This window comes from Saccopteryx bilineata, chromosome 1 (assembly GCF_036850765.1).
Source record: "Saccopteryx bilineata isolate mSacBil1 chromosome 1, mSacBil1_pri_phased_curated, whole genome shotgun sequence".
In the NCBI taxonomy this organism is placed as follows: domain Eukaryota; kingdom Metazoa; phylum Chordata; class Mammalia; order Chiroptera; family Emballonuridae; genus Saccopteryx; species Saccopteryx bilineata.
Genome location: NC_089490.1, coordinates 259,488,868 through 259,503,537, shown reverse-complemented (window position 1 = coordinate 259,503,537; position 14,670 = coordinate 259,488,868). Strand labels below are relative to the sequence as shown.

The following is a 14,670-nucleotide window of genomic DNA, read 5'->3' as shown; positions in this document are numbered from 1 at the left end:
TAGGTGTATCCGGTCTACGAGGCAGGTGGACACGTTTTAAGAGCTGGAGCTTCAGCCATGATTCTGGGATGCACTAGGGTCGTGAAGATTGAAAACAAATTCTCAATCAAATACATTTTAGTTTACTTTTAGCTTTGGCACTGTTTTTGTTCGTTCGTTTGTTTTAGTATCTTTGAAATCAGTGGTTCTCAAAACCGTGCTTAACATTGTCGCTGGGGAACTCGGGCCCCGCCTGGACCTTTTGGGTCTCTGGGTGAGGTCCGGTGTTCACGCGGTTAATAAAGTCCTCGGGGCCTGGTGACAGCCAGTTTTGGGAACCACTGGCTCAGGACAGGTAACCTTGGAAGTTGTGCTTATCAGACTTTAGTTAAGTATTTGGTTTTGTTAATAGAAAATACTTCTCCCACAGTATCTTTGAATGGCTTTTCTTGGAACTAGGAGTTGTTATAAGGTCAAAGAAAAAACTTGCAGTTTCTGAACTGTCAGAGCTGGAACATTTTATTCTGTCCAGTGGTTTCTAAGTTCATACAGATAACATTTGAATTGTGTAAATAGCATCCAGAGAAGACATTTTAAGGACATTCTGCCCTTGGTAAAACAGGGAAATTGAAAGAAAATCAGTAGACTGAAAAACAATATCCAATGGGAGACTTCCAAAAGTCTTTAGGTTTCCTGAGGTCAGGAGAGAATGTTTAATTCAGGAACATTAAGTGGTTACTGTGGTCTAGGCACTGTTTTAGGTATTTGGTATAGCTGTGTGGAAATGGGAGCATAATCTTGTGGGGAGGATGGACAAGAAAGGTACTTAGAATGCACGGTGGTAAGGGGTGTCGAAAGCTTGGAAAGGTGATAACAGAAAGGTACAGACAGGAAAGAATGAATAAGTTGGACTTAGATGGGTAAGAGCTGAGCAGGTCAGAGTAGAGAATGAGAGAAAAGACTATAGAATATAAGGGAGTTACAGGAACATAGGCACTAAGTTGTGAAAATGTACAGTGGGTGCGAGGATTTGTAAGTCATGGCTAGGGTGTCGATTTCTGGAGTTGATGAGATTATGTGGTCAGATAAAGGAGGACCTTGCCAGCAGAAGGCACATTTAGATTTCATTTTGCAGGCTATCTGGTAAGGTGTGAAAGTAGGGAAGTGGCCGGATCCTGTGGACGTTGTAAAATCTCAGCGTGGCAGCATTGTGGCAGCTGGACTTCCTGCCATTTAAATATGGCTGCTTCTTGTCTGAATGTTCTGGTTTCTATAGGCCTTTGACTGTTTTCTCTGGAAAACTTGAGCGAGTTTTTGGTTGTTTTGTGATGTCTCTGTTCAAGAATGAGGGCCTAGAGCAGGGGTCCCCAAACAACGGCCTGCAGGCTGCATTCGGCCCCCTGAGGCCATTTATCCGGCCCCCGCCGCACTTCCAGAAGGGGCACCTTTTTCATTGGTGGTCAGTGAGAGGAGCATATTGACCATCTCATTAGCCAAAAGCAGGCCCATAGTTCCCATTGAAATACTGGTCAGTTTGTTGATTTAAATTTACTTGTTCTTTATTTTAAATATTGTATTTGTTCCCGTTTTGTTTTTTTACTTTAAAATAAGATATGTGCAGTGTGCATAGGGATTTGTTCATAGTTTTTATATAGTCCAGCCCTCCAGTGGTCTGAGGGACAGTGAACTGGCCCCCTGTGTAAAAAGTTTGGGGACCCCTGGCCTAGAGCTTTCTGGTCTGCCACCTTTTTGACATCAGGTGCGGGCCCACGTTCTTGAAGGTGGCTATTAGCTAGGGGTTAAGGAATGTGGGCCTGAGAATGTAACTTTTTTCTCTGTGTAGATGTTTTATGTCCTGGTCCAGTCTGTGCACCAGTAATTAGAATGGGGAAGTAGCTCCGTGGTGTGGTGGGAAAAGCACTGCTCTGTATTTTATGTATGTTAAAAAATCTAACGATGTGTTTCCATAGAGGGGAAAAACCTCAAGGGAAATAAGCTAAATGTTAACAGAGGCCCAATCAGTGGGCAGAAGAGGCAGAGTAGAATGTGGTTTCTGGAGGTCGAGACCTTTGGTTTAAATCCTGGCTATACCACCTGTTGGCTGAGTGATCCTGGAGTATATCCTTAGTCTCTCTGACAGTTACCTCAGCTGTATAATAGCATTAATATACTGCTCAAAAAATTAGGGGATATTTCAGAACGTATATGAAGCTATAAAATATCCCCTAATTTTTGTGAGCAGTGTAATTGTGGTTATTTTAAAGAGTTATCAGGATGGTTAGTTACTACTTAGATCAATAATAAATAAACCCTCAAAAAATACTAACTCTGATGATTACCTCCTCTCCGCAAAGTCATCTCATGATCTGTATTTTGCCAGCTTTTTCTTTTTCTTTTTTAAAAAAATTTTATTTATTCATTTTAGAGAGGTGGGGTATAGGGGGGAGAGAGACAGAGAAGGGTAGGGTCAGGAGCAGGAAGCATCATCCCATATTTGCCTTGATCAGGCAAACCCAGGGCTTTGAACCAGCGACCTCAGCATTCCAGGTCAACACTTTATCCACTGTGCCACCACAGGTCAAGCTAGCCAGCTTTTTGTTAAATTTTATTTTTATTGGTTTTAGAGAGAGAGAGGAAGGGGGAGAGAGAAAGAAATACTGATTTGTTCTTATTTTTGCATTCATTGGTTGATTCTTGTGTGTGCTTCTGACCAGGGATTAAACTCTCAAATTTGGTGTATCAGTACGATGTCCTAACCAACTAAGCCAGGGGTCGGGAACTTTTTTGGCTGAGAGAGCCATGAATGCCACATATTTTAAAATGTAATTCCGTGAGAGCCATACAACGACCCGTGTATGTTAGGCATTATCCAATAAAAATTTAGTGTTGTCCCATAGGACAGCTGTGATTGGCTCTAACCACCCGCAACCATGAACATGAGCTGTAGGAAATGGATTGTAAAACATGAAAATGTTTTATATTTTTAACGTTATTATTTTTTTTATTAAAGATTTGTCTGTGAGCCAGATGTAGCCATCAAAAGAGCCACATCTGGCTCACAAGCCATAGGTTCCCAATCCCTGAACTAAGCTAACTGTCCAGGGCCTTAACTAACTTTTCTTTCAATAATGCAATGTACTGAACAGTCCCAAGATTTTATTGTCCAGAATAACAAGTATTTATTTTTTGCTCTTGAATCTGTGAGCTCATGGTAGCAGTTACGGTAAGCAGTGCGTTGGATTCAGGTCTGCTCTGCTTGTTTCTTATTCCAGGACCAAACTGAAGGAGCATTGGCTACTGGGGGAATGCTTCTCTCATAATGGAAAGCCAGGGCAGCAGAGGAGAGAATGGAAACACCTTGTCACTTTTAATGCCTCAGCTTGCAATTAGTACACTGTCACATTTGTCCACAATCCACTGAACAAAACAAGAAATAGGAACACAGTCATGGATTGTGTGATGGGGTGATATCTCACAGTGAACTTTGACAAGAGTTGTAGGGAAGGAAGAATTTTGAACAAGTAATACAGTTTTCCTTATGGTCTCAGATGTTTCCTTGAGCTGTTAATACTTGGAACGCAACTATTATGTCTGCGTTCCAAAAGGACAACCTCATCTACTTGCCCTCTTTCTTTATTTTTAATTTATTTATTGATTTTTTAGAGAAAGAAAGAGTGAGAGACCTTGGTGTTCCACCTGGATGTTCCATTTAGTTGTGCTCTCATTGATTGCGTCTCGTACATGCCCTGACCTAGGGATCAAATCTGCGATCTTGGTGCACCAGGACAATGCTTTCTTCACTGTGTCCCCCGGCAAGGACTGCATGCCATTTAAAAAATATTTTTATTATATTTTTTTGGTTATTTAAAAATATTTTTTCTTGTGCTCTTTTAAAAAAGCCTTTCTAGAAGTCTTACTTTCTGCCCATTTTTCATTGGTTAGAATTTAGTCACACAGCCACACCTGTCTACATAAGTCCAGGATATATATTAATTTTCCAGCTAGGCTTGTTGCCTTTTTGAGTAAAATTGAGGTTCTATCAAGGAAGACTGGAAGAATGGATGTGGATAAGCAGCTAATATAGTCTGCCACAAATATAAATAACAGCATGGGAGAGTAGGTGTGTTCTTCTTAAATTATATTATATGTTAAAAGATTTCACTTAGATGCACCCATATTTCCTGGGACTTTCGGCTACAAGTGATAAACTGATGCAAAACACATAAACACAATGAAAGAAAACCCAAAAAGAAAAAACAACCCATAAAAGGGGTACAGATGGCCTTAGATGGAAGATGGCACAAAGGGGCTGTGACCACAATCCACTTTCTCCCTGCCTAATGTTCCTAGTCACTCATGTTAGACCAGTAATGTAATGTTGGCCCTCACTTCTCCGACCACTGTGTGCTTCAGACAGGCTTGGTAGTGACAGTTTTCTTATTTTTTAATGGGAGGCTAGCTTGGCTAGGGTAAAGATCTCTTGCATAACCAGCTTTAGCTTTGATTGCTGCTTTCTAAATTGGGCAATGTCTTGGCTGCAGTGGTTGTACCCTGCAGTGTATATACTCTTTAAATAATTACTTGTTTTCTCTATATGTGAATTGTTTTTTATCAGCTCTGAACTTTGGGGCTGTGGTTGGCAAAGTTGGCAGGAGACAGCAGGTAGGATGCAGGATGGGTGTGGGGGGAGAAGGAATAAAACACTAAAGGCACACCAGAATCCCATTGTCTCTAGATCTGCAAGGGAAGAACTTGGAAAGGACACTGGGGATGCATTTAGCTCTGTGGGAAAATTCTATGGGATGAATAGAATATTTCAAGACAAAAAGGATGGTAGAAGTTACAGTTAGGAAAGCCTTCAGAAACATATCAGCCAGTGTGGTGGGTATGTAGACCTCCCCAAGGATCCTATTCAAATAAACTAAAAAACAAATATATCTGATAGTTGTGAAAAAGTTTTTACTAATTGGATATTTGAGGATATTAACAGATTAGTGATAGGCGATAGTGGTCCTCATCTTTTGGAGAATTGGAAATACTTACAGGACAAGTGTTATATCTAGGATTTTCTTCAAAATAATTGAGGTTAGGGGCATAAAGGAAACAACTTTTGCCATGTCTGGATAGTTGTAGAAGTGCATTGGGTACATTTCATCATACTAGTGCTTTGCTTTTGTATATGTTTGATAATTTGCATGAAAGAAAGTTAACAGCAATGACAACAAACCACACTAAAGGTTGCTGAACGCCCCTCTTTAATTGCTCTAATGCAGCCTGCCTATTCCTTCCCTCCCTAGTGCTGTTGAGCAAACAGGAATGAGCAGGAGAAGTATGTTACAGTGATTGGAGGGGCTTACTTGGGAATTAGACCCAAATGATATCCCTGAAAAAAACCCTTTCTCAATGTTAAACAAAGTAGGATTGGAGTTGTATCATTCAGATGAATTCATCTAAATTTGAATAGCTGGAAGGGGTCATGCGAAGGGAATTAAATCATCAGATATATTAATCCCATTATAGAGAACAAAATGTGTTAACAGGAAAAACTGAATTTTCAAAAATATTTAGCTAAGTAAATATTGTTTTAAAGTAATGTGCTGATTAAACAAAATTTACAAATGATAGATGAGCCTGACCAGGTGGTGGTGCATTATTAGATAGAGCATCGCAGTAGATAGAGCGTCGGACTAGGATATAGAGGACCCAGGTTCAAGACCCCTAGGTCGCAAGCTTGAGGGGGGAGGGGCTCATTTGGTTTGAGCAAAAGCTCACCAGCTTGGACCCAAGGTCGCTGGCTTGAGCAATGGGTTACTCGATCTGCTGAAGGCCCATGGTCAAGGCACATATGAGAAAGCAATCAGTGAACTAAGGTGTCACAACAAAAAACTGATGATTGATGCTTCTCATCTCTCTCTGTTCCTGTCTGTCTGTTTTATCTATCCCTCTCTCTGACTCTCTCTGTTTCTGTAAAAAAAAAAAAAGGTGAAAACTTAGTTTCTCTGCTCTTTTTTCACTTCTTATTGTTTATATTTTCTTGCCTATTACTGTAGAAAATTTCTAAACATGTTACCACAGAGTTCTATTTCTTTTTAAATATAAAATTGAATCCACTTTTTTCCTGGGCTTTGTTTTTAAATGTAATTTGTCAGTAGGACCCACCTTTTTCCTGGGCTTTGTTTTTAAGTGTAATTTGTCAGTAAGGAAGTAATTCCACGTTGGTAGAATCCCTCTCCTCAAATAGTTATAGAGGGCACAGAAAAAATAAGATGTCATTCTAACCCTTAAAAATTAATGACTGTATGGCTTGTATTTCTAAAAATAGAAAAACAAATAGAGATCAGTTAAGTTCAGTAGATGTTTAGGAAGAAAGGTGTTAAAATGAGTAGGAGTGACCAGAAGTGGTGTTGGTGATGGGATGGAACTACCTTTGGCTTTAAAAGTGGGTACAATTTGGGGAGATGGATCAGGGAGGGGTGGCGTAGTGAAGAGCTTGAGCAACGCTAAAGGCAGGAATTAATCTTTCCGTACAACGGAATGGCCTAGCATGGAGACCACTGGATGGGGTGGCCCGCCCACTGTGGCAGCCACATGGGGCTGGCACATGGTATTCTTCTTAACCCTTATTTTGTTAAAAAAGATAATTGCTTTCTAATATAATTTTCTTTGTTTTAGGAAAACTATGAACAGATGAAAGCACTAGTAAAGCAACTGCATGAACGAGCTCAGAAAATAAGACGAGGTAAACCCTTATTTATTCTTCAGTTTATGCAGCTGTTAGCCTAAAAATAAAAGGTCAGAGTGAGAAGCAACAAGCATTTATTTGAGATCCAAAACAATAGCTATTCCGGAAGCACTGATTCAGGCCAGAACCCAAATACTATAGTGTTCCAGTTAGGAGGTGAAGATAGTATATTTATGGGAAAGTTAGGTGGAATAATTACATGAATAGAAAGTGAAGGAATTCTATGAGTATTAATACACTAAGGAAGGAATTTCTGTAGATAAGCTAACAGTGATTGATGATAAGTCTAAAGAATGCTTTTAGTTTTCAGTCCAGTAGTCATGTCTGCTTTCTCGATTGTTTTGCAAATACTTGTTAGGAATACAGTGCTGCCTTAGGTCCAGTCCAAGGTAGTTTTGTCCAGTTTTAACATTCTGAAGTTTGAGGAATAAGATGTGCAAGGCAGTTTGTCTGAAATGGCAGCTCTGACTTCCTTTGGTAGTGGGTCCATTTGTATTATTTTTCACACTTTTCATTATGATATCCCTTCATAGTTACTGATTTTGGGAAAAACTAGTAGCATTAAGCTTTTGTGGATTTTTTTTTTTTTGTATTTTTCTGAAGCTGGAAACGGGGATAGACAGTCAGACAGACTCCCGCATGCACCCGACGGGGATCCACCCGGCACACCCACCAGGGGCGAAGCTCTGCCCACCAGGGGGCGATGCTCTGCCCCTCCGGGGCGTCGCTCTGCCGAGACCAGAGCCACTCTAGCGCCTGGGGCAGAGGCCAAGGAGCCATCCCCAGCGCCCGGGCCATCTTTGCTCCAATGGAGCCTTGGCTGCGGGAGGGGAAGAGAGAGACAGAGAGGAAGGAGGGGGAGGGGGTGGAGAAGCAAATGGGCGCTTACTCCTCTGTGCCCTGGCCGGGAATTGAACCCGGGCCCCCCGCACACCAGGCCGACGCTCTACCGCTGAGCCAACCGGCCAGGGACAAGCTTTTGTGGATTTGGTGGTGTGCAGACATTTTATTTTGGTTCCTATTGGCCCTTTCCCTGCTCCTGTAGCACTTCTGCTATTTGGGGAAAAGTAGAAATTAAGATTCATTGATTGTTGAACTGAGGCTTCTTAAGATTTGTTTCAGCCACAGCAGCACGCTGTGCACGCAGAGGCTGCTAGCGGTGTTTCGATCGCCCGCTGCTGACAGTGATAGAAAGATGCTGTAAACTGAGTCCTGATTTCAGGGATCTTAAAATGTGAACAAAACGTATGTATCAAAATGATGCAATATGGAATTCCCATCAAAATTCCTATGACATTTTTTAAAGAAATGGAACAAAAAATCATAAGATTTATATGGAACTATAAAAAACCCCGAATAGCTAAAGCAATCCTAAGGAAAAAGAATGAAGCTGGGGGCATTACAATACCTGACTTTAAACTATATTATAGGGCCACAATAATCAAAACTGTATGGTATTGCCAGAAAAATAGACACTCAGACCAATGGAACAGAATAGAAAGCCCAGAAATAAAACCACACATATATGGTCAAATAATCTTTGATAAGGGGGCCAACAACACAAAATGGAGAAAAGAAAGCCTCTTCAACAAATGGTGTTGGGAAAACTGGAAAGCCACATGCAAAAGAATGAAACTCGACTACAGCCTGTCCCCGTGTACTAAAATTAATTCAAAATGGATCAAAGACCTAAATATAAGATCTGAAACAATAAAGTACATAGAAGAAGACATAAGTACTAAACTCATGGACCTGGGTTTTAAAGAACATTTTATGAACTTGACTCCAATGGCAAGAGAAGTGAAGGCAAAGATAAATGAATGGGACTACATCAGAATAAAAAGTTTTTGCTCAGCAAGAGAAACCAATATCAAAATAGACAGCCAACTAAATGGGAACTGATATTTTCAAACAATAGCTCAGATAAGGGCCTAATATCCAAAATTTACAAAGAACTCATAAAACTCAACAACAAACAAACAAACAATCCAATAAAAAAATGGGAAGAGGACATGAACAGACACTTCTCCCAGGAAGAAATACAAATGGCCAACAGATATATGAAAAGATGCTCATCTTCATTAGTTATTAGAGAAATGCAAATCAAAACTACAATGAGATACCACCTCACCCCTGCTAGATTAGCTATTATCAACAAGACGGGTAATAGCAAGTGTTGGAGAGGCTGTGGAGAAAAAGGAACCCTCATACACTGTTGGTGGGAATGTAAAGTAGTACAACCATTATGGAGGAAAGTATGGTGGTTCCTCAAAAAACTGCAAATAGAACTACCTTATGACCCAGCAATCCCTCTACTGGGTATATACCCCAAAACCTCAGAATCATTGATACGTAAAGACACATGTAGCCCCATGTTCATTGCAGCACTGTTCACAGTGGCCAAGACATGGAAACAACCAAAAAGCCCTTCAATAGAAGACTGGATAAAGAAGATGTGGCACATATACACTATGGAATACTACTCAGCCATAAGAAATGATGACATCAGATCATTTACAGCAAAATGGTGGGATCTTGATAACATTATAAGGAGTGAAATAAGTAAATCAGAAAAAAACAAGAACTACATGATTCCATATATTGGTGGAACATAAAAACGAGACTAAGAGACATGGACAAGAGTGTGGTGGTTACCAGGGGTGGGGGGAGGGAGGACGCAGGAGGGAGGGAGGGAGAGAGTTAGGGGGAGGGGGAGGGGCACAGAGAAAACTAGATAGAGGGTGATGGAGGACAATCTGACTCTGGGTGAGGGGTATGCAACATAATTTAATGAGAAGATAACCTAGACATGTTTTCTTTGAATATATGTACCCTGAATTATTAATGTCATCCCATTAACATTAATAAAAATTTATTTAAAAAAATGCAAAAAAAAATGATGCAATATGGTAAATGGGAGAGAAGGAAACAGGCTTTTCTGGCTCTGAGTCTGTGGGAATGGAGATAATTAACACAAAATCTGTCAGAATAATTCTTGGAAAACTAATATCCTGTGTCGAGCTATTTGTGGTCGTATATCCTCGGTCAGTTTAAATGTCAGAGAAGCTTAATTCTGTGATCTGAGACTCTGTATCAGGATAGCCCTCTTTCTGGATTTTCTTAATTAAACTAGAATTCACTACTGCTGCAACTAGCTTGGCAGTGGGTGTGCTCAAAAGGAGGGTGCTGCAGTACTTTTGAAAAAACACACAAGACACAACATACAGAAAAGATGGGTACAGGAGACTCCCAGCCTCTAGGACTGAGAGCCCAGCTCTCTGCAGCCTCATCGTATTTATTGGTCTCTTTGCTCATCAAGCAAATCAGCAGAGCCTGGGTTCAGGTGCAGAGAAGGGTAATTAACTAATACCTTTCAGGTATGTAGGGAAAAGACCATAGGGGTCAGCTGTTGCCTTTAAACAATCCTATCAGTGCTTGCAGGGGCAGTGTTCTGTCCCCGCAGGACTTGCCAATCCAAAGTCCACAACAGACTTGTCTCAGGACAACAGTGTAATTCCCAGCTACTGTCCTGCACACTAGCTGTTCCAAATTGCAGATTCAACTGTAGGCAGAATTAAGAAGAAACTGGGCTGTCTTAAGTGCTTAAACATTTCTATCGTGTCTTGAGATCCTACCCTCCCCTGCCACCCCTACCCCTGCTGGCCCCATAGTGGGCACCTACGTCACCTGACTCTCCAGAGACCCTCACCAAGGCCTGGCCAACCTTGTGATGCTTTAGGTTCATTTTTCTTTCACTGTTTCTGTATTTTTCAACAGCTTTATTAAGGTATAAGTTACATACAATGAACCACATCATTTAAAGAGTACAATTTGAGTCTTGACATATATATATGTTGTTGTTGTGAGTCGGGGGCACAGAGAGAGAGATCAGCAGATGAAATCATCAAGGACTAGCAAAGGACCACTGCTCACTCAGGCAAATGGCCCTGAGTTTGCGCTGTGTCCTATTTTTATTCACAAGACTTCAAAAAGCTTTTTACTGAGAAATTGGCATAACTTCTTTTTTTTTTTTTTTTTCTGAAGCTGGAAACAGGGAGAGACATTCAGACAGACTCCCGCATGCGCCCGACCGGGATCCACCCGGCACGCCCACCAGGGGGCGATGCTCTGCCCACCAGGGGGCGATGCTCTGCCCATCCTGGGCGTCGCCATGTTGCGACCCTCCTGGGTGTCGCCATGTTGCGACCAGAGCCACTCTAGCGCCTGGGGCAGAGGCCACAGAGCCATCCCCAGCGCCCGGGCCATCTTTGCTCCAATGGAGCCTTGGCTGCGGGAGGGGAAGAGAGAGACAGAGAGGAAGGCGCGGCGGAGGGGTGGAGAAGCAAATGAGCGCTTCTCCTATGTGCCCTGGCCAGGAATCGAACCCGGGTCCTCCGCACGCTAGGCCGACGCTCTACCGCTGAGCCAACCGGCCAGGGCGGCATAACTTCAAGTGTAACTTTTACTTAAAGATACATGGAGTACACCTGCATGATAGCTTAATAACAACATAATATCAAAAGGCATTAATTGCTATTGTTTCTATGGTTTCCACAACATTCCTCTCTTTATCTCAAGGGATAACCTTGGAAGGTACAGAAATCTTATGAGAATGTTTTACTGAGAAAAAGCCCAGCAACTGCCTTCAGTCACATAGACCTGTTTCAGTGACCTGCCTTCAAGTCACAAAACAATTCTCTTGGCAAAACATTCTTTTCTTGTTGGCTGTGTTCCCATCCAAGGCCATGCAATGGATTATTCCACTACAATATGTATATACCCATGAAACTATCACCACAATCAGCGTAATGAACATGTCCATCCCAGAAGTTTCTCCTGCCCCTTGGCAGTCCTGCCTCCTCCCCTTCTTCCCTCCTTTCCCACCTCAGACCCCTAAAGCCAGCTTGGTAGGGAACTCTGAGTTCCCTGTGGTTGAGAGAAAAGATAAAAACGGTTTGATTTAATTCTACCATGTGTAACTAAGTTGCTTCTGTTCAGAATTATTTTTATTTTTATAAAGTAGATGTGTAATGTTTCCTTTGTAACCTTAAGACAGATTTAATCTTAAAAATATCCACCTCTGCCCTGGCTGGTTGGCTCAGTGGTAGAGCGTCGGCCTGGCGTGCAGGAGTCCCAGGTTCGATTCCCAGCCAGGGCACACAGGAGAAGCGCCCATCTGCTTCTCCACCCCTCCCCCTCTCCTTCCTCTCTGTCTCTCTCTTCCCCTCCCGCAGCCAAGGCTCCATTGGAGCAAAGAGTTGGCCCGGGTGCTTAGGATGGCTCCGTGGCCTCTGCCTCAGGCACTAGAATGGCTCTGGTTGCAACAGAGCGACGCCCCAGATGGGCAGTGCATCGCCCCATGGTGGGCATTCCGGGTGGATCCCGGTCGGGCGCATTCGGGAGTCTGACTGCCTCCCCGTTTCCAGCTTCAGGAAAAAAAAAAAAATCCATCTCTTTAGCAGAAATAATCTCCTTAGATACAGGAAAGAGTCCTGGTTTGAAAAATAAGGCTATACTTGGAAGCTTGTTTGAAATAGATATGAACTATTTTCATACCCAAAGAAACAAAGAAATAGCTTTCTTAAATAGTTGAACATTTCGTTAGACAAAGGATATGTTAAGATGAAATTCTTGGGCAGCAGTGAAAATCAGCATAGTAGAAGTACAGTCTGATCCTTCTGATCAGTTGCCTTGGTTTGGGGAGAGTTTGCTTTGCTATTCAGACCTGGAGCCCAGCAGCCCTCGGGCTGGGTGAGGTTTGGTGCGCTGCCCACCTCGAGCTGCCTCATCAGGTTAGCTCAGCAGACTCTTCAATAATTGTGATTTTGGGGTGTGGGGTGGTGCAGAAAAAAATAAAATAAAATAATTGTATTTTTTTTTTTTATCTGGAGCAACATCAGGAAACACCAGATACAACCTCTGAGTCAAGATACTAACAAAAGAGGATGTTGTAATTGCTGTATAAGGAAGGTGTTTAACTCTCTTCTGTTTGGAGACAGCAGACAAAGTCATGGGTCACTAATGGCACCGTTAGATAAGTTTTACTGTGCTGTCATGGAAGTCATATCTAAAATAATACTTTTACCTGGTCCACGTGAAGGTAGGAATTTTTCAAATTTCACGTGGCACAGTGCTGGGTATTTGTTGTAGCTGTTTAATACATGTGGTACAGTTGAGGCAGCCTTTGCATTGCATGAGCTGTAGAGAAAACATGTTATTTCTTTAAGTAATGACTAGTGAATTCAGAAAATGTATAAAATGCTGTGAAATTTGGAATAGATTCATTTTAGTTTATTTTTTATTTTTGCTTTTCTTTTAAATTAAAAAAAATTCCAATTGTGCTTGACATTCAATTTTGTATTAGTTTCATGTGTACAGCATAGTGATTAAATTTTTATATAACTTATGAAGTGATCCTCTTTAAAAGTGTTGTACCCACATGACACCATACATAGTTATAGCCAATAATATTATAATAGGGATAGACTGACTTAAAAAGGAAAAACACCTGTTTGTTTACTTCAGAAAACTGGCAGCTTGTAAGTTGAGTGAATGACCTGAAAAATTAGCTATTTTACAAGATATGTTTAACTTCTAAAAGCTCTATATTTTGGACTAAGTGTTATATTTTACAGGCATTAAAAGGACACCTTATAGCATGTCAGTCTAATCTAATCTTGCTTTTATCATAGGAGGTAGCGAGAAAGCCAGACAGCTCCACATATCAAGAGGAAAACTGCTGGCCAGAGAAAGAGTCGATGGTCTTTTGGACCCAGGGTTGGTATCTACCCAAGTGCTAACTCAGTGTTCTCCATTCCATGGGACTTTTCTCAGAGAGCTTTGTAAAAAAATGATTTTATTATGATTATTTTATTTATTTATTTTTTATTTTTTTTGTATTTTTCTGAAGCTGGAAACGGGGAGAGATAGTCAGACAGACTCCCGCATGCGCCCGACCGGGATCCACCCGGCACACCCACCAGGGGAGACGCTCTGCCCACCAGGGGGCGATGCTCTCCCCCTCTGTTGCGACCAGAGCCACTCTAGCGCCTGGGGCAGAGGCCAAGGAGTCATCCCCAGCGCCCGGGCCATCTTTGCTCCAATGGAGCCTCGCTGCAGGAGAGGAAGAAAGAGACAGAGAGGAAGGAGAGGGAGATGGGGAGGGGTGGAGAAGCAGATGGACGCTTCTCCTGTGTGCCCTGGCCGAGAATCGAACCTGGGACTTCTGCACGCCAGGCCGACGCTCTACCACTGAGCCTACCGGCCAGGGCCTATTATTATTTTTTAGAGAGACAGAGCAGAAGGAGAGAGAATGTGAAGCATCAATTCAAAGTTTCTTCACTTTAGTTGTTCATTGACTGCTTCTCTAATGTGCCTTGACCCGAGTGGTCTATCCAAGCCAGTGACCCCTTGGTCAAGCCAGCAACCTTGGGCTCAAGCCAGTGACCATGGGATCACATTGATGATTCAGCAGTCAGGCTGGGTACCAACCCCTCAGTCAAGTCGGATGAGCCCTCATTCAAGCCAGTGACCTTGGGGCTTAGAACCTGGGACTTTAGGGTCTGTGGTTAATGCTCTATCCACTGCGCCACCACTGCAGTCTTTCTGTTCAATCTTATCCTAAGTTTCAATCTTATCCTAAGTTTCAGTAACAGATGTTCATTGAGACGCTACTGTGTGTCCGGCACTGTTCCAGGTCCTTTTGATACATCAGTTGACAGTGTACACAAAGATCCTTGCCCTCTGGAGTTTACATTGTAGTAGAGAAGATTGAAAATAAATGACAAACATCATGTATTTTATAGTATGTAGAAAGTAGTAACTGTCCCATGAGGAAGAAAGGGAGAGTCAGGAGAAGTTGGAGGTAAAGATGCTGTTTTAAGTGAGGTGGTTAGGTTAGGCTTCAATGAAAAGGTGACATTTGAGCCTAGATTTGAATGAGTAAAGAG

General features: G+C 42.0%; 1 protein-coding gene across 3 annotated transcripts in view; it reads left to right on the top strand.

Annotated features, from left to right (window-relative positions):
* The window catches only part of LOC136312099 (methylcrotonoyl-CoA carboxylase beta chain, mitochondrial), an 88,486-nt gene that overhangs the window by 343 nt on the left and 73,473 nt on the right, over window positions 1-14,670 (top strand). For all 3 annotated transcript variants that reach the window (XM_066241574.1, XM_066241555.1, XM_066241565.1), the window contains exons 2-3: window positions 6,652-6,718; window positions 13,414-13,498. In XM_066241574.1, coding sequence (XP_066097671.1) covers window positions 6,652-6,718; window positions 13,414-13,498 — 152 coding nt within the window. The remainder of the gene's footprint in view (window positions 1-6,651; window positions 6,719-13,413; window positions 13,499-14,670) is intronic.